This window comes from Canis lupus, chromosome 22, assembly GCF_048164855.1.
Source record: "Canis lupus baileyi chromosome 22, mCanLup2.hap1, whole genome shotgun sequence".
Classification (NCBI taxonomy): domain Eukaryota; kingdom Metazoa; phylum Chordata; class Mammalia; order Carnivora; family Canidae; genus Canis; species Canis lupus.
In genome coordinates this window covers 24,658,001-24,684,332 of record NC_132859.1, presented here as the reverse complement: position 1 = coordinate 24,684,332, position 26,332 = coordinate 24,658,001, and the positions used below count along the sequence as shown (strand labels likewise).

Below are 26,332 nucleotides of genomic sequence, written 5' to 3'. Positions count from 1 at the left end.
TTTAAAAGGTTCACTGCAGGGCAGCCCAGATGGCTCAGTGGTTTAGCGCTGCCTTCGGCCCAGGGCCTGATCCTGGAGACCGGGGATCGAGTTCCACCTCAGGCTCCCTGCATGGAGCCTGCTTCTCCCTCTGCCTGTGTCTCTGCCTTTCTCTCTCTCTCTCTGTGTCTCTCATGAATAAATAAATAAAATCTTTAAAAGGTTCACTGCAATCTAATGATAATCACAGTTCATAATGATGTCTTCAACCCACAATTTTAGATCATGTCATTAGTGAGTACTCTAACATAAGATCTTTTTTGCTGCTTTCAATAATTAGACTTCCCCTTTTCTTCTTAGGAAGAAACATACGCTTAGCGATAGACAACAAACTGAGGGTTGCTGGACAGGAGGTGGACAGGGGATGGACTTAATGGGTCATGGGCATTAAGAAGGGTACTTGGTTGAGCACTGGGTGTTAAATGCAAGTGATGAATCACAAAATTCTAGTCCTGAAACCAATATTACATTATATGTTAACTGATTAGAATGTAAATAAAAATCTGAAGAAGAAAAAAAAAAGAAACGTATCCTCTCTAAAGGACAACTCCTATATTGAGTTTTCCAGTAGAGTACTCAGCCTTTAAACAACCAAAACAGTAGAATGGGATTGAAAGGCAAAAGGAGGATTACTGCCTAGGTGATGGTACCTGTGGAGAAGTTGACAGAGGGACACAAATCCCAGCAGAGGACTCAGAACGAGGTGGTTTCCCAGTCTGAATCACCTCCTGTTCACTCCCTTTAGGTAGAGCCTGTGGGATGTTCGGTGGTTCCAGTGATCCAAACATGCTTTTCCATTCTTCATTTACATTTGAGTCTTGTTTTACATGTTTTCTAGCTACAAAAACAGATTCAGAATAGTCAGTCTAAAGGAAACCCCTAAAATCAATATGCACTTTTCCTTATTTTTTGGTGGAGGGACAGCAATGAACTTTACATCCTATTAGTTCATTATGGTCTCTGATTTATTCATATTTATACATCAACTCATTATACATCAACTCTTACTTCATCTCTGGGACAGATGGAACAGATGTACTTTCAATGGTATTAATAATTAGACCTACCTGCCTAACTGCTTTCTAATTTCCCAAGACTAGCTCAATTTCAAATAACCACTTTATCTCAAGAACCAACAATAAAAACAACTTTTTCAAATGGCACTGACCACAATGCTAAATATATAGAAATGCTATTTCTAGTATCAGATAGTTGGGAAACAAACAAAATGTAAAAATCAATTGCTATACAGTTACCTCCTGACTATAAAGAGAAAATCTTTTTTTTTTTTTTAAGACTTTATTTATTTATTCATGAGAGACACAGGAAGAGAGAGGGGGACAGAGACACAGGCAGAGGGAGAAGCAGGCTCCATGCAGGAAGCCTGACATAGGATTTGATCCCTGGTCTCCAGGATCTTCAGCCCTGGGCTGAAGGCGGGGCTAAATCGCTGAACAACCCGGGCTGCCCAAGAGAAAACCTTTTTAAAAAATCTTTCTCTGATTACAAAAAGTACATTAAATAACACAAAGTTCTAGCATTACCAGCATATAAAATGAATTTCCACCATAACTTTATAAACGTCATAAACTATACAGTGTAATGATACACCATATCATTTTGCAAAAATAAAATACTACAAAGATAAAGTATTTCACAACCTGTTTTTCTCTTAACTAAATAAACTGAAAGTTTATCTAATTCCCCTATTAATGGACACTTCAATTATTTCCTTCTTTTAAACAAAACATTCTTACACATATTTCTTCACATGTCTGTCAATATTCTTGGGAGAAATTTCCAGAATTGAAAATGGTGCCTCAAAGAGTAAGGATACTCTTTTTTTTTTTTTTTTTTTTTAGAAGATTGATTGATTGATTTACGAGAGAGAGAGAGAGAGAGAGAGAGACAGGCAGAGGGAGAAGCAGGCTTCATGCCTGGAGCCCGATGCGGAACTTGATCCCAGGACTCCAAGATCTCGCCCTGGGTCAAAGGCAGGTGCCAAACCACTGAGCCACCCAGGGATCCCAGGATACTCCTTTTTAAAAAGAGTATGTTCAACTTATAATCTCATCAACAGTGTATGAAAATGCCTATTTCCAGGCAGCCCTGGTGGCTCAGTGGTTTACCACTGCCTTCAGCCCAGGGCCTGATCCTGGAGACCTGGGATCAAGCCCCACATCAGGCTCCCCCCATGGAGCCTGCTTCTCCCTCTGCCTGTGTCTCTGCCTCTCTCTCTGTGTGTGTCTCTCATGTATAAATAAAACATTTCTCTTTTTTTTAATTTTTTAAATTTTTATTTATTTATGATAGTCACACAGAGAGAGAGAGAGGCAGAGACACAGGCAGAGGGAGGAGCAGGCTCCATGCACCGGGAGCCCGACGTGGGATTCGATCCCGGGTCTCCAGGATCGCGCCCCAGGCCAAAGACAGGCACTAAACCGCTGCGCCACCCAGGGATCCCTCTCATGTATAAATAAATAAAATCTTAAAAAAAAAAAAAAGAAAGAAAATGCCTATTTCCCTACACCCTTACTAACAATAGGTATCATCAGCCTTTGCTAATCACATAAGCAGAAAATGGGATCTCACTGTTTTGCATTTATTCACCTTTTCAAACATGCATTTTTATTCTTCTATCATCTCTATGTTCAAATCCTTCAAAATTTTTCTTTTGAGATGCTTATGTTTTTATTATAATCTGTATCAGTACTTTACTTATTATCAATGTAAACCACTGATAATTAAGTTTCAAATACTTTATCCCAAGTTTGGCAGTAGAGGTTTATTTTAAATATAATTCAACTGCCCTTATAATCTGGCATTAGAATAGAGTGGTTTTTAAAGGCATGTACTTGGAAATAAGTACATCTCCAGAAAGGGTTAAAGGAAAAACACATAAGAACTTAAAAACCTCACAGTCCAAGTCAACTTCCTTGTCACAGAGCTCACAGTTCTAAATCTTGAGACTTCAAGTGATTAAGTCTTCTCTGGTGCCTATTCCTTTGTCTTTCATTAACTGTTCTTTCCAATTCACTAGGCATTACCTACTAAAACAAACTAGAGGGATCCCTGGGTGGCGCAGCGGTTTGGCGCCTGCCTTTGGCCCAGGGCACGATCCTGGAGACCCGGGATCGAATCCCACGTCGGGCTCCCTGCATGGAGCCTGCTTCTCCCTCTGCCTGTGTCTCTGCCTCTCTGTCTCTCTCTCTCTGTGTGACTATCATGAATAAATAAATAAAATCTTTAAAAAAATAAAAAAATAAAAAAAAATAAAAAAAAATAAAACAAACTAGATAACTATCTCATTTTAACATAGACTATTAACCTTGGGTTGCTGTTTGAAGGATTAAAAAACAGGATTTCATCCTTAATCATACATATACATAAAGGCACCATGATTTCATTAAGAGTAGAGGTTTGGAGTCAAACTTTGGTTTGAATCCTGATTCTGACACAAAGAGCCAAGATTTTGACAAGCTACATAATCCTTTTTTTTTTCCAAGATTTATTTATTCATGAGATACAGAGAGAGAGAGAGAAAGAAGCAGCAGGCAGAGGGAGAAGCAAGCTCCCTGCAGGGAAGCCAATGCAGGACTCGATCCCAGATCCCAGGATCACACCCTGAGCCAAAGGCAGATGCTCACCCGCTGAGCCACCCAAGTATCCCAACAAGTTACATAATCTTTTAACTGTTGATTCAATTTTCCACTTCTCCTCCCCCAAATTTTCCTGCTAAATAATGGAGTAACCCACAGTACTTGAAAGTTCTGTATCTGGAAAATGTCATTTTATTTAACTACTAATTAGCTACAACTAGCCTTATGAGGTAAATAATAAGCAGCTTAACACAAATACACACACACACACACACACAAAACATACTAACCTCGTTTGTCATCAGGTTCCTGTTTGGTTTTAACGAGATCAACTTGTCTCCCAGTTATACCTAATGCTGCTAAGTCAATTACACCTTTCTGACTACTATCATGAAGATGGCTCTGGTCAACTATATTGGCCTTTGCTTTGTTAGATTTCATCATGAAGTCTTTCAGTGCCAAAAGTTTATCTTCTTCTTCTTCTGTCATTCCCTAAAATCAAATAAAACCATAAGTTCTAGATTATTTTCAAAAGTAATAACAGGTCTTGGAATGACTAATAACTGAAGGATCAAACCACTACTTTAAAATTTTAAGAGTTAGAATGCTAAAATAAAGCAAGCGAAGGCAAGAGAAAAAGAAAGTATCAATACAGAACATCTCACTACTCTGATCTCCCAGAACAACCCTTTATTGTGGCACTTTCTATTTTGTACCATAATTTATGCCTTAACTTTCTTTCTAAATGGGAGCATTCAGTAGAATTCGTCTTTGAAACTTCCAAAGAACTTAATACAGTGCCTGGTATCTAGTACATCTTTAATATGCAACTCTGAAAAAACATTTACTATCTAAACAAAAATTCTAGAAATACAAATTAAGTAAAAGAAAGCATACCTACTTCAACCCCGGTCCTAGATTTGTTGAGAATATTAAATGAGACATAAAACATTCTACATACTTCAGAAATTGCTACATGCTAGCTAAATTGCAAATGCAAGCAACACACCCTAGGAAAACAGTATAATTAAAGTCAGATTCCCTATGTACATTTAGGCTCTATTACTTATTACATGTGTAACCTTGGGCAAGTTACCCAATTTTCTAAACCTCTACTAATTTACCTAGAAAATGAGGATAATTATTAGCACCTGTCTTATAAGGCTATTTTCAATTTTTATTTTATTTTTTTGGCTATTTTGAAATTTAATAAGTTAATCCACCTAAGACACTTAGGAACACGTGAAACTGACAGCCAATAAATACTGAATAATTAAATAATTCAACGTGAAACAAATATTCTGGTAAACGGAATAGTTCTGCATTTCTTCTTAACTTTCAAACCGTCCACAGAATCCTCTAGAATTATTTTATTGTGCCAATGGGAAAAAAATTAATAAAATACAATTCCTGATGCCTTAAGCTAGATCCCACTGGAGTTTAAAATAATATTCACAACCCATAGTCACAAAAGAACACAAACAAACCCTAGAAAGTGAGAAAACTAAGAAACGATAAAATTGCACTAACGTACAATAATCATAGGGATCCCTGACTGAATTTATTTCCAATATTCGCCTGAAATTCTTTATTTTTACTTCCCTAATATTTGCTTAACATAGACAATTTTACAGCTGCAATAAGAGTTCTGTATGTTTTGTTAGACAACATTTTAGTTCATAAGAGAGAGGTCTCCATCTTAGTCACACAAGGAAGGTCGTCATAAGAACCATAAAAAGTACTGAAGTATTAATATATGCCATAACATGGAGCAACCTTGAAAATATTTTGCTAAGTGAAAGAAATTAAGACACAAAAATGCCACATATTGTTTAGTACCAATTATAAGAAACATCCAAGATAGGGAAAATCCTAGAAACTGAAAGCAGATTTAGTGGTTGCCAGGGGCTGGAGGGAGAAGTAAATGGGAAATAACTGCTAATGGGCAGGAGGTTTCTTTCCAGGATGATGAAAATGTGAATTGTTTTTGTATGCGAATCACCTCAGTAAAAAATGTTAGAAATGTACCATGGGGATGTATTTTTTTTAACAGTAACAGTCATATTAGAGTTCCCAGACTCCCATATGACACATACCTAAATCAGAACATTGCACACTGACGTTACTAGGAATCGTGCCTAAACAGAAAAGATGTATGTGAACTGTTAAGAAATAGGAGTAATTTCAAGAAAAGATCATAAACCAGGATTTTTCCTTTAGTATTTGGTATATGTACCTAAAGGACATTACAAGAAAGGAAAATTGAAGAACAAATCATTTATGAACCTAAATGCAAAAATATAGTATCAGCTAACAAAATCCAGACTTCTAGAATATTTATATTACTGTTATTTATGTTTATATTTATGTGTTTTTATAATAAAAGTCCATTTAACATATTAAAAATAGAAAATTGGAATGGACCAACTATTAGAAATAAAATTGAATCAGTAATCAAAACACAACAAACAAAAGTCCAGGATTAGAGGGCTTCACAGGTGAATTCTACTCTTCTCAAACTATTCCAAAAAATAGAAGAGGAACGGAAACTTCCAAATTCATTCAATGGGGATGATACCAAAACCCAAAGATACCCCAAAAAAGGAGAACTACAGACCAAAATCTCTGATGAACATACATATAAAAATCCTAAACAGGGCAGCCCGGGTGACTCAAAAGTTTAGCGCCACCTTCAGCCTAAGGCATGATCCTGGAGACCCAGGATCCACTCCCACATAGGGCTCCCTGCATGGAGCCTGCTTCTCCCTCTGCCTGTGTCTCCCCGCCTCTCTGTTTCTGTGTCTCTCATGAATAAATCAAATATTTTTTTTAAAAATCCTCAACAAAATATTAGCAAAATGATTTCAACAATACATTTTTAAAAATCATTCACCATTAGCAAGGGGGATTTATTCCAGGGGATGCAATGATGGTTCAGTATTTGCAACTCAATGTAATACATTAACAAAATGAGGGACAAAAATTCTATGATCATCTCAACAGCTGTTAATAAGATACAACATCCGTTCATGATAAAAACTCCCGCAAAATGTCTTAGCAGGAACATACATCAAACGTAATACAGGCCTTAGATGAGAAACCCACAGCTGTATCACACTCAATGGTGAAAACTTAGAGTTTTTCCACTAAGATCAGGTACAAAACAAGGATATCCACTCTCATACTTTTTTTTTTCCACTCTCATACTTTTTATTCAACAAAGTAATGAAAGTCTGAGCTATAGCAATTGGACATAAAAAAGAAATAAAAGGCATCCAAATTGGAAAGGAATAAGTAAAACCGTCACTATTTGCAGGTAAGATGATACTATACAGAGAAAATCTTCAAGACTCCACCAAAACACTATCAGTAGTGATAAATGAGCTCAGTAAGTTGCAGGATACAAAATTAATACACAGAAATTTGTTTCATTTCTATATACTAATAACAGAGCATCAGAAAAAGAAATTAAGAAAACAATTCCATTTAAAATTGGACCAAAAAGAATAAAATGCCTAGGTATGAACTTACCCAAGGAGGTGAACAACCTATTCTCTGAAAACTACAACATCAATGAAAGAAATTGAAGACAACAAATGGATTGGAAGAATTAATACTGTTAAAATGTCCATACTACCCAAAGCAATCTACAGCAATCTGTATTCAAGGTAATCCCTATCACAATACCAACAATATTATTCACAGAACTAAAACGAATAATACTAAAATTTGTATGGGAACACAAAAGACCCAAGTAGCCAAAGCAATCTTGAGAAAGAAGAACAAAGCTGAAAGTATCACAATCCCAGAATTCAAGATATACTATAAAGCTGTAGTAATCAAAACAATATGAAACAGACACATAGGTCAATGAAACATAATAAAGAACCAAGAAATAAATCCATACTTATATGGTCAATTCATCTATTACAAGAAGGCAAAAATATAAAATGGAAAAAGTCTCTTCAATAAATGGGGTTGGGAAAACTTGACAACTACATGCAAAAAAATAAACCAGACCACTTCCTTACACCATACACAAAAGTAAACTCAAAATAAAGACCTAAATTTGAGACCTGAAACAATAAAACTTCTAGAGAACATAGGCAATAATTTCTTTGACAGGAGCCATAGAAACATTTTTCTAGATATGTCTTCTCAAGCAAATATAAACTACTAGGATTACACGAAAGTAAAAAGCTTTTGCATAGCAAAGGAAACCATCAACAAATCAAAAAGACAACCTAAATGAATGTGAATAAATATTTGCAAATGATATATCCAATAAGGGGTTAGTATCTAAAATATATAAAGAACTTGCACAACTCAACACAAAAATATTAACATTTTTCCAAAGAAGACATACGGATGGCCAACAAACACATGAAAAGATGCTCAATATCACTCATCATCAAGGAAATGCAAATCAAAACTACTGAGATATCACGTCACACCAGTTTGAATGGCTAAAACAAAAAAGACAAGAAATAATAAGACAAGAAATAATAAGTATTGACAAGAATACGGAAAAAGGGAACCTTCATGCACTGTTGGTAGGAATGCAAACTGACATAGCCACTGTGGAAAACAGTATGGGAGTTCCTCAAAAAGTTAAAAACAGAACTACCCATATGATCCAGTAATTCCACTACTCAATACTTACCCAACTATAAAACACGAATTCAAAAAGATATATGCATTGCATATATTGTTGCAGCATTATTTACAAGAGTCAAAATTTAGAAGCAGCCCAAGTGTCCACTGATTGATGAATGGACAAAGAAGATGTAGTATATATGTGTACACACACACACACACACACACACACACAGGAGTATTACTCAGCCATTAAAAAAAATGAAATTAAAAAAAAAAAGAATGAAATCTCATCATTTGGAACATGGACAGATCTGAAGAATGTAATGCAAAGTGAAAAGAGCCAGTCAGAGAAAGACAAATCCCATATGATTTCACTCATATCTGTACTTTAAGAAATAAAACAAATGAGCATATAAAAAAGAGAGACAAATAAAAAAATAGACTCTTAACCACAGAGAACTGATGGCTACCAGAGGGGAGGTGGGAGGCAGAGGGTGAAATAGGTAAAGGAAATTAAGAGTACACTTATTTTGATAAGCAGTGGATAATGTATAGAATTGCTGAGTCACTATACTTTATACCTGAAACTAAAATAATATTGTACGTTAACTATACTGGATTTAAAATTAAAAAAAAAAAAAAAAAAGCAAGGTTAAAAGGGTCAAATTGATTTCAACTAACTGTACAACACAATAACCTGACACTATATAAAGGAATTCAGCACTCTAACAACATAAAATTCACAATCAACAGAGAAAGAAACTTGGTGACTGGGGATCAGAGATTGCAGGAAACCTAACATTTTATTACAGATCTTCCAATATCTTTTCAATTTTACACCTTGTGTCTACATACCAATCAAACTATTTTACCCATGATGTGTCTCAAGTGCAGTCCTTACAAAAGAGCACTGTAAAACCCCCATTAAAAAATATTTTGGGAGGGGAGGAGCAAGATGGCGGAAGAGCAGGGTCTCCAAATCACCTGTCTCCACCAAACTACCTAGAAAACCTTCCAATTATCCTGAAAATCTATGAATTCGGCCTGAGATTTAAAGAGAGACCAGCTGGAATGCTACAGTGAGAAGAGTTCGCGCATCTATCAAGGTAGGAAGACGGGGAAAAAGAAATAAAGGAACAAAGGCCTCCAAGGGGGAGGGGCCCCGCGAGGAGCCGGGCTGAGGCCGGGGCGAGTGTCCCCAGGACAGGAGAGCCCCGTCCCGGAGACGCAGGAGCTGCACCGACCTTCCCGGGCGGAAAGGGGCTCGCGGGGAGTTGGAGCAGGACCCAGGAGGGCGGGGATGCCCTCGGGCTCCCGGGGACACTAACAGCAACTGCGCGCCCAGGAGAGTGCGCCGAGCTCCCTAAGGGCTGCAGCGCGCACGGGGGACCCGGAGCAGCTCGGGGGGCTCGGGCGGCGGCTCCGCGGAGGGGGCTGCGCGGCCCCGGGAGCAGCTCGGAGGGGCTCGGGCAGAGGAGGAGGCTCCGTGCGGAGGGGGCTGCGCGGTTCCAGGAGCAGCTCGGAGGGGCTCGGGCGGCGGCTCCGCGGAGGGGGCTACGCGGCCCGGGAGCGCGAATCCACCAGCGCAGGCCCCGGAGCACAGGGCGCCGGGACACAGCCCAGGATCCCGCCTCCCCCGGGACAGGCAGAGGCCGGGAGGGCCCAGGACAGCGAGGACGCTCCTGCCCCAGCTGAGCAGATCAGCGGCCCCGCCCGGAGCCTCCAGGCCCTGCAGACGGAGAGCTCTGGAGTTACTGCGGGGACTGAATCCAGGTTTCCAGAGCTGCCCCGCCACTGGGGCTGTTCCTCCTGCGGCCTCACGGGGTAAACAACCCCTACTGAGCCCTGCACCAGGCAGGGGCACAGCAGCTCCCCCAACTGCTAACACCTGAAAATCAGCACAGCAGGCCCCTCCCCCAGAACACCAGCTAGACGGACAACTTCCAGGAGAAGCCAAGGGACTTAAAGAACACAGAATCAGAAGATACTCCCCGGTGGTTCTTTTTTTGTTTGTTTGTTTTTGTTTTTGTTTTTGTTTTGTTTTGCTTTTTGATTTGTTTCCTTCCCCCACCCCCTTTTTTTCTCCTTTCTTTTTCTTTCTCTTTTTCTTCTTTTTTTTTTTTCGTTTTTTTTTCTTTTTCTTCCCTTTTTTTTTCTTTCTCTTTTCTTTCCTTCTTTCTCTCCTCTCTTTTTCTCTTTTTCCCAATACAACTTGCTTTTGGCCACTCTGCACTGAGCAAAATGACTAGAAGGAAAACCTCACCTCAAAAGAAAGAATCAGAAACAGTCCTCTCTCCCACAGAGTTACAAAATCTGGATTACAATTCAATGTCAGAAAGCCAATTCAGAAGCACTATTATACACCTACTGGTGGCTCTAGAAAAAAGTATAAAGGACTCAAGAGACTTCATGACTGCAGAATTTAGAGCTAATCAGGCAGAAATTAAAAACCAATTGAATGAGATGCAATCCAAACTAGAAGTCCTAACGACGAGGGTTATCGAGGTGGAAGAACGAGTGAGTGACCTAGAAGACAAGTTGATAGCAAAGAGGGAAACTGAGGAAAAAAGAGACAAACAATTAAAAGACCATGAAGATAGATTAAGGGAAATAAACGACAGCCTGAGGAAGAAAAACCTACGTTTAATTGGGGTTCCCGAGGGCGCCGAAAGGGACAGAGGGCCAGAATATGTATTTGAACAAATTCTAGCTGAAAACTTTCCTAATCTGGGAAGGGAAACAGGCATTCAGATCCAGGAAATAGAGAGATCCCCCCCCAAAATCAATAAAAACCGTTCAACACCTCGACATTTAATTGTGAAGCTTGCAAATTCCAAAGATAAAGAGAAGATCCTTAAAGCAGCAAGAGACAAGAAATCCCTGACTTTTATGGGGAGGAGTATTAGGGTAACAGCAGACCTCTCCACAGAGACCTGGCAGGCCAGAAAGGGCTGGCAGGATATATTCAGGGTCCTAAATGAAAAGAACATGCAACCAAGAATACTTTATCCAGCAAGGCTCTCATTCAAAATGGAAGGAGAGATAAAGAGCTTCCAAGACAGGCAGCAACTAAAAGAATATGTGACCTCCAAACCAGCTCTGCAAGAAATTTTAAGGGGGCCTCTTAAAATTCCCCTTTAAGAAGAAGTTCAGTGGAACAGTCCACAAAAACAAAGACTGAATAGATATCATGATGACACTAAACTCATATCTCTCAATAGTAACTCTGAATGTGAACGGGCTTAATGACCCCATCAAAAGGCGCAGGGTTTCAGACTGGATAAAAAAGCAGGACCCATCTATTTGCTGTCTACAAGAGACTCATTTTAGACAGAAGGACACCTACAGCCTGAAAATAAAAGGTTGGAGAACCATTTACCATTCGAATGGTCCTCAAAAGAAAGCAGGGGTAGCCATCCTTATATCAGATAAACTAAAATTTACCCCAAAGACTGTAGTGAGAGATGAAGAGGGACACTATATCATACTTAAAGGATCTATTCAACAAGAGGACTTAACAATCCTCAATATATATGCTCCAAATGTGGGAGCTGCCAAATATATCAATCAATTATTAACCAAAGTGAAGAAATACTTAGATAATAATACACTTATACTTGGTGACTTCAACCTAGCTCTTTCTATACTCGATAGGTCTTCTAAGCAAAACATCTCCAAAGAAACGAGAGCTTTAAATGATACACTGGACCAGATGGATTTCACAGATATCTACAGAACTTTACATCCAAACTCAACTGAATACACATTCTTCTCAAGCGCACATGGAACTTTCTCCAGAATAGACCACATATTGGGTCACAAATCGGGTCTGAACCGATACCAAAAGATTGGGATTGTCCCCTGCATATTCTCGGACCATAATGCCTTGAAATTAGAACTAAATCACAACAAGAAGTTTGGAAGGACCTCAAACACATGGAGGTTAAGGACCATCCTGCTAAAAGATAAAAGGGTCAACCAGGAAATTAAGGAAGAATTAAAAAGATTCATGGAAACTAATGAGAATGAAGATACAACCGTTCAAAATCTTTGGGATGCAGCAAAAGCAGTCCTAAGGGGGAAATACATCGCAATACAAGCATCCATTCAAAAACTGGAAAGAACTCAAATACAAAAGCTAACCTTACACATAAAGGAGCTAGAGAAAAAACAGCAAATAGATCCTACACCCAAGAGAAGAAGGGAGCTAATAAAGATTCGAGCAGAACTCAACGAAATCGAGACCAGAAGAACTGTGGAACAGATCAACAGAACCAGGAGTTGGTTCTTTGAAAGAATTAATAAGATAGATAAACCATTAGCCAGCCTTATTAAAAAGAAGAGAGAGAAGACTCAAATTAATAAAATCATGAATGAGAAAGGAGAGATCACTACCAACACCAAGGAAATACAAACGATTTTAAAAACCTATTATGAACAGCTATACGCCAATAAATTAGGCAATCTAGAAGAAATGGACGCATTCCTGGAAAGCCACAAACTACCAAAACTGGAACAGGAAGAAATAGAAAACCTGAACAGGCCAATAACCAGGGAGGAAATTGAAGCAGTCATCAAAAACCTCCCAAGACACAAGAGTCCAGGGCCAGATGGCTTCCCAGGAGAATTTTATCAAACGTTTAAAGAAGAAATCATACCTATTCTCCTAAAGCTGTTTGGAAAGATAGAAAGAGATGGAGTACTTCCAAATTCGTTCTATGAAGCCAGCATCACCTTAATTCCAAAGCCAGACAAAGACCCCGCCAAAAAGGAGAATTACAGACCAATATCCCTGATGAACATGGATGCAAAAATTCTCAACAAGATACTGGCCAATAGGATCCAACAGTACATTAAGACAATTATTCACCATGACCAAGTAGGATTTATCCCTGGGACACAAGGCTGGTTCAACACCCGTAAAACAATCAATGTGATTCATCATATCAGCAAGAGAAAAACCAAGAACCATATGATCCTCTCATTGGATGCAGAGAAAGCATTTGACAAAATACAGCATCCATTCCTGATCAAAACTCTTCAGAGTGTAGGGATAGAGGGAACATTCCTCGACATTTTAAAAGCCATCTATGAAAAGCCCACAGCAAATATCATTCTCAATGGGGAAGCACTGGGAGCCTTTCCCCTAAGATCAGGAACAAGACAGGGATGTCCACTCTCACCACTGCTATTCAACATAGTACTGGAAGTCCTAGCCTCAGCAATCAGACAACAAAAAGACATTAAAGGCATTCAAATTGGCAAAGAAGAAGTCAAACTCTCCCTCTTCGCCGATGACATGATACTCTACATAGAAAACCCAAAAGTCTCCACCCCAAGATTGCTAGAACTCATACAGCAATTCGGTAGCGTGGCAGGATACAAAATCAATGCCCAGAAGTCAGTGGCATTTCTATACACTAACAATGAGACTGAAGAAAGAGAAATTAAGGAGTCAATCCCATTTACAATTGCACCCAAAAGCATAAGATACCTAGGAATAAACCTCACCAAAGATGTAAAGGATCTATACCCTCAAAACTATAGAACACTTCTGAAAGAAATTGAGGAAGACACAAAGAGATGGAAAAATATTCCATGCTCATGGATTGGCAGAATTAATATTGTGAAAATGTCAATGTTACCCAGGGCAATATACACGTTTAATGCAATCCCTATCAAAATACCATGGACTTTCTTCAGAGAGTTAGAACAAATTATTTTAAGATTTGTGTGGAATCAGAAAAGACCCCGAATAGCCAGGGGAATTTTAAAAAAGAAAACCATATCTGGGGGCATCACAATGCCAGATTTCAGGTTGTACTACAAAGCTGTGGTCATCAAGACAGTGTGGTACTGGCACAAAAACAGACACATAGATCAGTGGAACAGAATAGAGAATCCAGAAGTGGACCCTGAACTTTATGGGCAACTAATATTCGATAAAGGAGGAAAGACTATCCATTGGAAGAAAGACAGTCTCTTCAATAAATGGTGCTGGGAAAATTGGACATCCACATGCAGAAGAATGAAACTAGACCACTCTCTTTCACCATACACAAAGATAAACTCAAAATGGATGAAAGATCTAAATGTGAGACAAGATTCCATCAAAATCCTAGAGAAGAACACAGGCAACACCCTTTTTGAACTCGGCCATAGTAACTTCTTGCAAGATACATCCACGAAGGCAAAAGAAACAAAAGCAAAAATGAACTATTGGGACTTCATCAAGATAAGAAGCTTTTGCACAGCAAAGGATACAGTCAACAAAACTCAAAGACAACCTACAGAATGGGAGAAGATATTTGCAAATGACATATCAGATAAAGGGCTAGTTTCCAAGATCTATAAAGAACTTATTAAACTCAACACCAAAGAAACAAACAATCCAATCATGAAATGGGCAAAAGACATGAACAGAAATCTCACAGAAGAAGACATAGACATGGCCAACATGCACATGAGAAAATGCTCTGCATCACTTGCCATCAGGGAAATACAAATCAAAACCACAATGAGATACCACCTCACACCAGTGAGAATGGGAAAAATTAACAAGGCAGGAAACAACAAATGTTGGAGAGGATGTGGAGAAAAGGGAACCCTCTTACACTGTTGGTGGGAATGTGAACTGGTGCAGCCACTCTGGAAAACTGTGTGGAGGTTCCTCAAACAGTTAAAAATATACCTGCCCTACGACCCAGCAATTGCACTGTTGGGGATTTACCCCAAAGATACAAATGCAATGAAACGCCGGGACACCTGCACCCCGATGTTTCTAGCAGCAATGGCCACGATAGCCAAACTGTGGAAGGAGCCTCGGTGTCCAACGAAAGATGAATGGATAAACAAGATGTGGTTTATGTATACAATGGAATATTACTCAGCTATTAGAAATGACAAATACCCACCATTTGCTTCAACGTGGATGGAACTGGAGGGTATTATGCTGAGTGAAGTAAGTCAGTCGGAGAAGGACAAACATTATATGTTCTCATTCATTTGGGGAATATAAATAATAGTGAAAGGGAAAATAAGGGAAGGGAGAAGAAATGTGTGGGAAATATCAGAAAGGGAGACAGAACATAAAGACTGCTAACTCTGGGAAACGAACTAGGGGTGGTAGAAGGGGAGGAGGGCGGGGGGTGGGAGTGAATGGGTGACGGGCACTGGGTGTTATTCTGTATGTTAGTAAATTGAACACCAATAAAAAAAAAATAAAATAAAATAAAATAAAAAAAAAAAAAAAAAAAAAAAATATTTTGTAGTAATATTCAAAATTCCCATTTGCAGAGGCTAAAAGCATCCTTCCCTCTGTATCTCTGACATTAGGAACAGGGACTCAATTCCTAACTCCAAAGCTGCCCCTGACTGCAAGCCTCTGCAAGTAATCCCAAGAAACTCAGGTAGTGGAAGAAACAAAAAGAAGTGAAGGCAGACAAAAGGTGTTGGAGGGGTCAAAGGAGATGAACTGCACATGAACTCTTCCTAAGTCCATAAAAATCTTAAGCAAGCCTCTCAGCCTTTGCTCCTTGTCCTTTATTTTGAGGCAAGATGGCATGGTGAAGGAGTACGGGCTTTAGAGTCAGACGGGTTTAAGGTTCCAATGTCAGCTTTGAAGCTGTTTTCTGAAACTGTTGTTAAGAAACAACATAAAACCAGGGAAAACCTGGTCCTCTTTCCCCACTCATTCAAATGAGGGTACAAATGACAGAGAAATGAATATATCAAACACTAACATTTCAGAGGACTATGAGTCAGTAAGTTTTACTGATTTCATCATGGTACACAAGAATGACGGGCTGGCTGTGGAAGCAGAGATGGTAGAAGGGTTTAGGAGAACAGGAGGAAGCAGAAAGTAAAAAGCACTGGAAACTGCTCCTTCCCCCTCCCTCCTTTTACACATGGCAATGACAAAACCTATACCCACAGCAAGGTGAAAAGCAAGAACCAGGAGCTACAGTGGCCCAAGTAACTAATGACTTACAACTAAGTTTTAGTATAAAAGGTTTTAATTTAATATACAGAATTTGTAGGACAGAAAAATACAAAGAACCACCATCTAAACTCAAAGAAACAACTAAATTGAGGTGGTTTTAACTGCATGCTGAAATCTTTTTGATAAGGATTACTCAAGAGAAACAACAGAAAAATGTGATTCAATATCCAGTTTTCCATAAATTGCTTTCTAAAATATAATATACATCTAATGTATGAGCCAAGGTTAAAAGAAAACCTGAAGAAAAACCTCTTTGGTGATTCAAGTCATATCAAATTAAGACTTCTAAAATATAGGAAACAGAACCACCAGCTAAGAAGAGACATTCAGAGGCAGCTCTAACCTCCAGGCAAATTGAGACCCAGAAGAACCAAAATGGTTCTTCCTTCACCCAAACCAACATATGAACATGAAACAGCACTGGATATTCAGTGACTGGTACAATACAAGAAAGGATTTATAACCTCAAACATCAAATTCTCTCTACCAACTGAAACATTTTCTCATCTTCTTATTACACAAGACATGATTGACAAATTCTCTTAACCAAAATGTCCTAAAGACATTAGTGAGAACTCTCTAAATTTGGACTGAAATAAACCAGGATCTTTCCATCCTGCATCTGTGCTTTGCAATGTTTCTTCTAATTGAATTTCTTTAATTATTTTTTGGCAAAATATGGAATTGAATCAAGAATATTACTCAAATTTAAAGTTACATCTACTCTCTACCTTATTTATATAGACAATAATCACAAAAGAAACTTGATAGTCTACCACGATTCCTTATTTAGCTCAAACCAATGTCTTATCACCATCCTAGTATCTCCTAAATGCCAAGGCAAATGTATATATTTGCAGCTTTATTTACTCATTTGTTATGATACAGCCTAATCGACCCAAAATATTTTCATAACTAAATGGATACTTGAATGTTTTTATGAAATCTGTGTTTAAATTAAGATTTCAGAAAGGTGATACAACCTGTGAGAGTAATTTCTTCAGAAGCTGTGCTATGGCAGGATCCTCTGGTGGAGGGCAGTCAGGAAGAGATCCATTTCGTTTCTTCTGGCGCATGTGAAGATGTCTGAACAAACTAGTAATATCTTTAGACCTCAAAGCATAATCAAATATAGACCGACTTACTGGCTCTTTTAAAACACTGAGTAGAACAAGTTTCCTTTCAATCTATATTAAAAAAATAAAAAGAATCAGCCAAAGATAGAACATATAGTACAGTTATTTTCATATTCAGTATATACAACCTGTGTAAAGTTAACATAGATATTCATTTTCTAAGAAAATGGGAGACACTAACATCTGCAATTTTTGCTTAGAAGAAAAAAGAATACTAGTGACCTTTAAGAGCCAAGGATTTTCAGGGCACCTGGGTGGCTAAGTGGTTGAGCATCCACCTTCAGCTCAGGTCATGATCTCAGGGTCCTGGGATCAAGTCCTGCATCAGGCTCCCCACAGGGAGCCTGCTTCTCCCTCTGCCTATGTCTCTGCTTCTCTCTGTGTGTCTCTCAAGAAGAAATAAAATCTTTTAAAAAAAAGAGCCAAAGTTTTTCTTTACATAATGTAGCTAGCATGTGAGTACGCATCTGTGTCTTCCATACTAGAAGAATAATAGCATACACCAGGCTAGAAAAATTTTTAAAATAACAGACTTTGTCTGGATGCCAAAATGTCAGATGACCTCCTAGATCAAAAAACTACCTGTGGCTCACAGGCCTAACAGCCAACAGGTACTGACAGAGAAAAGATGCTCAACAGTCACAGGGCTGCCCAGCAGTCATCACGTTCCCCAGTAGCTTCAACCCCTTCTAAAGAAACATTGCTTTCTCCATAGAGTTCATGATATCTTTCATTATCCAAAAGAATATCCTCCTTGTCAATGCATATATAATAAAAAGGATGAACATACTAACAGCAACCAAGAGAAGAGCATTTTCTTTAGACATTTAACTACCTGATAAGCTGGCCAGTGAAAACCAGCATAAAAAGGTATCTTTTGTCTAATTCAAACCGTAGAAAGGTAAGATTTATGAAGCATATGGATAACGAGCCTCTCAACTCCCAATCCTGACCTTTCAAAAAATAAAGCAATGAAAAAAAGCAAAAAATATATATTATATGTAATATACATATATATGAATTTACACAGATATATATATTATACATATATAATATATATATATTCCTAAGGAAACAAAGAGAGTGGTGCAGATTTCTAACAACAAAAACCACTTAATGTCAGATTCTTTTTTAATGTCAGATTTATTAAACCACCATGAAGTTATTACAAATGCATGTAGTTTTTAATTCCCATGGATACTTTCTCCACATTGTGTTATAAAAGAGTTAATAAACTTCTACATGAAATAAGTAGTCAAAAGTAGAAGAATCTTTTGAAAGGAAGACAAAGGATCCAAGAAAACTTTATTAAACTTTAAAAGAAAAAAGGGTTGGGGTGCCTGGCTGGCTCAGTTGGAAGAGCATGTGACTCATGATCTTAGGGTCATGAGTTCGAGCCCTATACTGGGTACAGACATACTACTTAAATACATAAGCTGTTTAAAAATTAATTAATTAAATAAAAAGGCATATTTGCTAGTAATATCTTTCATAAATATACATATACACACATACACATACATATAATTTGCTGAGAGAAAAATTCTACAAACTATGAAATAATGATGATCCCCAGAAAAGGATGAATATATGGGGAAAAGGGTGGAAATGAGCCAAAGCCTCATTTCCAGAATATATCCAAGATGTTTTCCAATGTACCAAAGGGAAAATACATTGAGATATAAACATAGCAGAAGCTAGAAGCATGTGAATTTGCAAAGGGAAATAGATTTTTAGTAACATATAGAGTATTTCAGAATATTTTAACAGTATCATCTCTCAACAGTTCACTCAATTTAGAGCTTTCCAGGAGATAAAGGATGTAAATGCTGACAAGTTGGGTAAATAAGGTAAATAACTGCTTTATACAAACCAAAAACCTGAAATTTATCATCTAGTGCTATACTGGGTGGGAAGAGAGGAGGGGGGCACAAGTCATTAGATTTTTTTAAAAGATTAAATTAGATCTTAAAAGATTAAGCTTTTTAAAAAAAAAAAAAAAGAAAAAGATAAGGAAAGAAATCAGAACCAGCTGGTGGTCCAAAAAATGAACATCTGTAAAAGGCTTTTTCCAATTTATTATAAATGCTGACTTGGGCTAAAATCAGTTATACTTTTTTACAATAAAAGCAGAGCACATTTCCACTATATTTCACTTTAACAGCACATGTTTTACAACACTGCACATAAGAAAATAAAGTATGAACTACTGAGTGCTATATTATGCATAACATGATATATAACATAAGTCTCTTGAACTTTTCTCACCTTCCATACTGTTTGTTCCATTAACATTAACTAGCTTAAAGGAATGTGAAAATGCTATAGCTAACTTAAATCTTTAAAATTTTAAATAAAAATAGGACTTTCTAAACCTTTTTTTTAAGAGGTACTATTTGGAGAAAAGATTGACTCCAAGTTGGAATAAGCATACCTGTATTATTGGTTGAGTAATATATGGCTCAAGGTAAGGCATCAGTTTGCAATATACATCAGCTGTACTTATTTGATGAGCTACCACTGTGATAAATCCTACGGCACCATAGCGTATCCATAGATTGGGATGACACAGAAATGGGGCTAAATAAGAAAAGAAAAAGGTATGGATTTAAACCATGCCCACAAATAGTTTTAAACTACTAGTATAAACAAATGTTCACTTTTAAAACACAACTGATATACCACAATGTTATCAGCTGCCTTCACATACTCAATTATTCTATAGCATAAACTCAACTCAACATACTAATATTATATAGACCCTATCATAAATATCGGCAATAATACCGTAAAAAAATAAAAGGAGCCACTTACCTGACATTCTTTTTAATGAAAAGGTTTGATCAAATCTAATACATCATTCATGAATTCATTCACAAGGCATTATGAATAGAAACTAAAGGCAGAAAATATGATGGCCATGCTTAAAGAATTTAAAATATAAGATTAGGGGCACCTGGGTGGCTCAGTCGGTTAAGCATCTGCCTTCAGCTCAGGTCATGATCTCGGCGTCCTGGGATCAAGCCCTGCATCAGGCTCCCTGCTCAACAGAGAGTCTGCTTGTGCCTCTCCCTCTGCCCCTCACCTCCACTCAAGCTCCCTCTCTATCTCTCTCTCTCTCTCTCTGCTCAATCTCTCACAAATAAAATCATTAAAAAACTAAAAACAATGAAATATGCAAGAAAAGTAAATAAATGCCTTTTCACTCCTTTTAACTATCTTGTGTATTATACTCAAAAATCAGTGACTTCAACTAATCAAAGATTTAGAATAAAATTCAAACTTTTAAACTTATTTAGAAAAGAACTTTCAAAAGAAATATATATATAGGGATCCCTGGGTGGCGCAGCGGTTTGGCACCTTCCTTTGGCCCAGGGCGTGATCCTGGAGACCCAGGATCGAATCCCACGTCGGGCTCCCGGTGCATGGAGCCTGCTTCTCCCTCTGCCTGTGTCTCTGCCTCTCTCGCTCTCTCTGTGTGTGACTATCATAAATAAATAAAAATTAAAAAAAAAATATATATATATATATACACACACACATTTGTTGTGAGTATGCAAAAACATTGGCATTTAGAGGATATTAATTTTATAAGAAATTTTGGGTGACAGGGAAATAAGAACACTGTCATATGCCAGTATCACTTATATAAAAAGGGACAGAGAAAAAATTTGTTCAAAGTTTCTGTTTCCAAAGTTCTCCCATTTCCAATTCTTTTAATTACACATGGAGAAGGTTTTATTTCATAAGCACAAAGCAGCCCTCTGATACAACAAGGAAGGGTTGGTAGCTTTCCTTTGACAACAGGCAAAATGAGGACTGGAAAAATATTGAAAAATCTCCAAAAAGTAGCTAAAAATGACCTGGCAGGTGTTAGACACTGTATGAGCCTGAGTTATTAGTCCCAATTTTTTACATTATCTCTGTTACACGATCGCACTCTTTGCCTTGCGCTCATGATATACAAAGGGTACTTCTCTACCTCTGGCCTTTAGCTCAGTCGTATCAACCTGCTCTGGCCAATGGGATATTAGCAGACATAACACTAACAGAGCCCTGAAATGTGCTATATGGATAGGCTTGCTGTCTCATGCTTCTGCCATTACCCAGAACATAACCCAAGAAACTGCTGCCCATCTAATATGGGCACCAGAATGAGAAATGGATCGCTGTCACCACAGACAATCTGGAGATACAAAGCCTAAAGCAGAGCCACCCATCCAGCCCACAGATTCATGAGGAGAACTTTACTGAAGTATTTTACTGAGATTTTATGGTTGACTGACATACAGCATCACTGTATCAGTAAGTAGCTGATATAAAGAACCTCAAACACTCAAGAGGATTTCCTATAAAACAGTGAACTTGATCTTTCCTCTAATACATTCTAATTATCTGGGGACAAGCACAAGGGAAGGGGAGTATTTGTAACACCTACGTGGGAAGAGTGTAGTATTTTTCAAAACTGTCAAAGAAATCATGATGCCATTATTACCACCACCATTCCCTTTAATAATCACAATAGACTATGAATTAAAAAAGGACAGCAAGATGTATATGGTTTGCATGTTTTAAATAGACACTTCTAAGTTACTAAAAATTGTTTTTTCTTTGAAATAGTTCAAAATGCCAACCAATGATTTATTTACTTGATTTTTCTCAGCAAGGTTTTTTCCTCTCTGACAGATAGTACCAAATTCAGTTCCAGTTCTCAGGGAGTTCCATGTCCAAGAAGTTGTACTATACTGAGTTTATTCTATACTTAAAGATAGTCATTAATTTTGATGCTAAGATACAGAGTATCCCATATGTTTATTCTAAGATCAATCACAAGAAACAGCAGAACCCAGAACAATCTCCATTGCAAAACTTGAGAGGTAAAAAACTATCTTTATAATGATTTTTGTTTAAAAAATGACAGACATTCATTTTTCAGATAAATAAAATGCTAATTATAAGCTACATTAAGTCTCAAAAACAGTTTCCAAGTAATTAGACAACAGAAGAAATGCATTATATGAAATTAGAACATACATATACATATTTATGCACAAAGAATATTCATCAATATAAGGAGAATCAAAGTCAAAGGCTAGAAAAACTCGATCCATAAAGATAATGCCACTTTCATAGGAGAAAAAAAAAGCACTGATGTCACAATTCAGAAAATGAAAATGAGTAGGAAAATATTCCACATAGCAAGTTATGCATGTTAAGACAATACATTTTCTCCTTAATATTATTACGGAAACAGACATACACACACAAGGAATAATAAAATTAAAACCCTGATTCCATATTGTCTAGAACTTTTACAATGCTCTATCATTTGTTATTTCTCTTAAGACACCTTAATTTTCTCCTAATTTTGAGAAACAGAAACTTACCAATATCACTGGCAAATTCATAGACATGGGGTTTTTGTAGCAGCCCTAACTGGCACATACAGGTAAGGGCATTAAGAGCTTTAACAATAACAAATTCCTCAGCATCACTAAGACCTTGTTGCAGCAGGGGTTTGAGAATTGAGGAGCTTTGCCAACCAACATAGGCAGCAACACCTGAAAAAGAAAAGCAACGTTACGTAATTATTCTATACCTGAAAGTACAAATGCCATTAAGTTAATAAAATTAATCAAAACCCAAATATACTGAGCAAAAATCCAGGAAAAAACACTGCATTTCCTACATAGCACAATAAATGAGAAAGATCCACACCAAAGCAAATCACCAAGAAATTCTGCAACACCATGGGAAATAAAGATCTTACGAACTTAAGAGAAAGAAAAATATGTCCCCCAAAAAGAAAGGAGGAACGATAAAAACAAGCTTCATGAAACAATTTCTAGCAACAATGGAGACTAGTACACAACAGTAAGACCTCCAAAGTTACGAAATAAATTTTACACTTAAACGGCCAATAAAATAAGAGAACGAGAAAATAAGTCATTTTGCAACACACAAGGACTATGTGGATTAACTTCCCATGCAACCCTTCCTAAGTAAGTTCTTGAGAATGTACTTCAGAAAAAAAGCAAATGTAGAATGTACAAAACAACAAACAGAACCCAGGAATTCAGGGGGAGAAACTGATAACAGCTAGCAAAGATTCAGAAATCAACCAGCAAATTAGAACTAAAAGCCAGTAAATTTCAAAAATGTTATCAAAAAGAAAAATGGAACATATTACAAGCAATAGATAAAACTGGTAAGAAAGAAGCTTGATATTACAAACAAGGTAAAGAAGATGTATTACTTCCTTTCAAAAGGAAAATAAAGGACTCTGAAACCCCAGAACAAACAAACAAAAAATTGCTCAAGAAAATCATGGTATAAATAAAAAGTAAATTAAAATGTACAATGTCCTCAACAATCTGCCGAAGACAGAAAGGAGAATCCACTGGTGACACCATAAACATTTTCATCAAGTGATATAGGAGTCATGGCACTGGAACTGTGGGGAAGCAAATACAAATATAGCACACTACTTGGTTCTAAAGTCAGTAAAGTTTACACATTCATAATCATGTAAATTTTGCTTTGAAATTTCAGAATCAGTCTATACAAGCACAAGATCTTGTTATGACTACACAACAAAATGTATATGTTATCAACTATGCAATGCATTTGTTAGTTGAATTGTCAATAACTGGTTGAAATAACCAACCAACCAAGAAAAGGAGACAAATGAAGGAGCATTCATCTCCTTGTAGTCCAAATCAGAAGTAGATCAATAAGATGTAGGTTTAATTATTTAAAGTTACAAAAACAGCCACTAAAAACTAAAGCACTGAAAACAGTGGTCTCTATCTCAAAAACAGAGGGGAAGAGGGATCAGGGCATGGTATGAGTTAAATTTTCATATGGCATAGAAAAAAGTCAAGAGATAAGTCTATATCTAACAATTCTTAAAAGTCATAGAAAAATATTAGAGATATGGCAATAAACACCTGAAGATATCAAACTAAAAATCCAGAGCAGCTACTTCTGTAAAATCCAACTATTGCTTTTTATACATTACTTTACAGATTTTGAATAATTTACAAAAGCATATTTCTCCTATAAAGTAATTCTAGACATTTTTTTTTCTAATAAAAGGAAAAATACTACCCAAAATTCCTGTGGATTATATTTAGGAACTTTAAAAACCGAAATGTATAATGAGCCAAAGCAGTTCAAAATGTTTTGGAAAATAAGACTGACATCTGGGGGGATCCCTGGGTGGTGCAGCGCTTTGGCGCCTGCCTTTGGCCCAGGGCGCGATCCTGGAGACCCGGGATCGAATCCCACATCGGGCTCCTGGTGCATGGAGCCTGCTTCTCCCTCTGCCTATATCTCTGCCTCTCTCTCTCTCTCTCTCTGTGACTATCATAAATAAATAAAAATTTAAAAAAAATTTAAAAAAAAAGACTGACATCTGGGGAACTTAATCTATACTAAAATTGCTCATAAATACCTAATAATTAAAATTTGATATAACTAAAATAATAGAGTATCATATTGAGTACAGAAATGAGAAATCAAGAGAAGAGAAAAAGATACTCAGAAAACTAAAACTGAAAGACATAAGTATGCAACTGATGGTAACATAAGCTTCATCAATCAATGGGAAAGAAATGAAATGTTTAATCGTGTCAGGAAAACTGATTATTTTTCTGAGAAAAATCAGATTTCACCTTATACCACAGACCAAAATAAAAATTAAACAGTTAAGTGTGAAAAATAAAGCTTTATTAAAAAAAAAAAGATGTGCACCCAACAGATTATTAACATGTTACTTGAAAAAAGTATTTGCCAATGATTAAAAGTTAATGTTTTTCATGTACATTTATAAAATGCTCAAGAACATCAACAAGAAAGACATACAGTCATCAGAAAATAATGGGCCAAAATAATTAAAAATTCATAGAATAAAAAGTACAAATGAGTAATCAACATGAGAAAGTTTTTCACCTCCACAGATAAGCAAAGAAATACACATCAAAACAAGTTATCATTTTACCATACCAACAGGCAAAGATTATTTGAAGCCTATTCCATGTGAAAGAGTATGCAGTATGGTCAAACAATGCTGATCAGAATGGAAAATGATACTTCTTTGAAAAGCTTATAAAATGTATCAGGAGTTTTAAAAATATATTCATATTCTTTATAACTAAAATTTCAGACTTCTAGCCTGAGAAAATAATTAGAAGCAAATATTTATGTAAAATATTATCTCTATACAGTAGGAAAAAGAGTGAAAATAATTTAAATATCCAAAAATGATGAATTCTGATAAAACCATATAATGGAATATCTTAATCTATTAAATTATGATTTCTTTTTTTTAAAGATTTTATTTATTTATTCATGAGAGACAGAGAGAGAGAGAGAAAGAGAGAAAGAGAGAGAGAGGCATAGAGACACAGGCAGAGGGAGAAGCAGGCTCCAAGCAGGGAGCCCTATGCGGAACTCGATCCCGGGTCTCACCCTGGGATGAAGGCAGGCACTAAACCGCTGAGCCACCCGGGCTGCCCCTAAATTATGATTTCAAAAAAATTTTTATGACAGTAAATGTTTTGGATATATGTTATCAGAAAAAGAATTAGTAAATAATAAGATTAAAAAGTAATATAATACATACACAGTACTTATGTGCCCAGCACCATTACATATGTTAATTAATTTTATCTTCACAATACAACAGATAGGTATTTTTTTTAAGATTTTATTTATTCATTTATTCATGAGAGACACAGAGAGAGAGAGAGACAGGCAGAGACACAGGTAGAGGGAGAAGCGGGCTCCATGCAGGGAGCTCAATATGGGACTCAATCCCGGGTCTCCAGGATCACGCCCTGGACCAAAGGTGGCACTAAACGGCTGAGCCACCCGGGCTGCCCTCTTCTTGGTTTCTTAATTATCCAAATTTTCTACAGCAAGCATGTATTACTTTAAACAAAAACAACGAAAAT

At 37.1% G+C, this 26,332-nt stretch overlaps 1 protein-coding gene across 3 annotated transcripts in view; it reads right to left on the bottom strand.

The window, feature by feature from the left end:
- The window catches only part of PIK3R4 (phosphoinositide-3-kinase regulatory subunit 4), a 77,659-nt gene that overhangs the window by 27,590 nt on the left and 23,737 nt on the right, over window positions 1-26,332 (bottom strand). For all 3 annotated transcript variants that reach the window (XM_072792812.1, XM_072792811.1, XM_072792813.1), the window contains exons 7-11: window positions 22,763-22,936; window positions 19,810-19,955; window positions 17,223-17,426; window positions 3,929-4,130; window positions 690-877 (exon numbers count right to left, since the gene is read on the bottom strand). In XM_072792812.1, coding sequence (XP_072648913.1) covers window positions 690-877; window positions 3,929-4,130; window positions 17,223-17,426; window positions 19,810-19,955; window positions 22,763-22,936 — 914 coding nt within the window. The remainder of the gene's footprint in view (window positions 1-689; window positions 878-3,928; window positions 4,131-17,222; window positions 17,427-19,809; window positions 19,956-22,762; window positions 22,937-26,332) is intronic.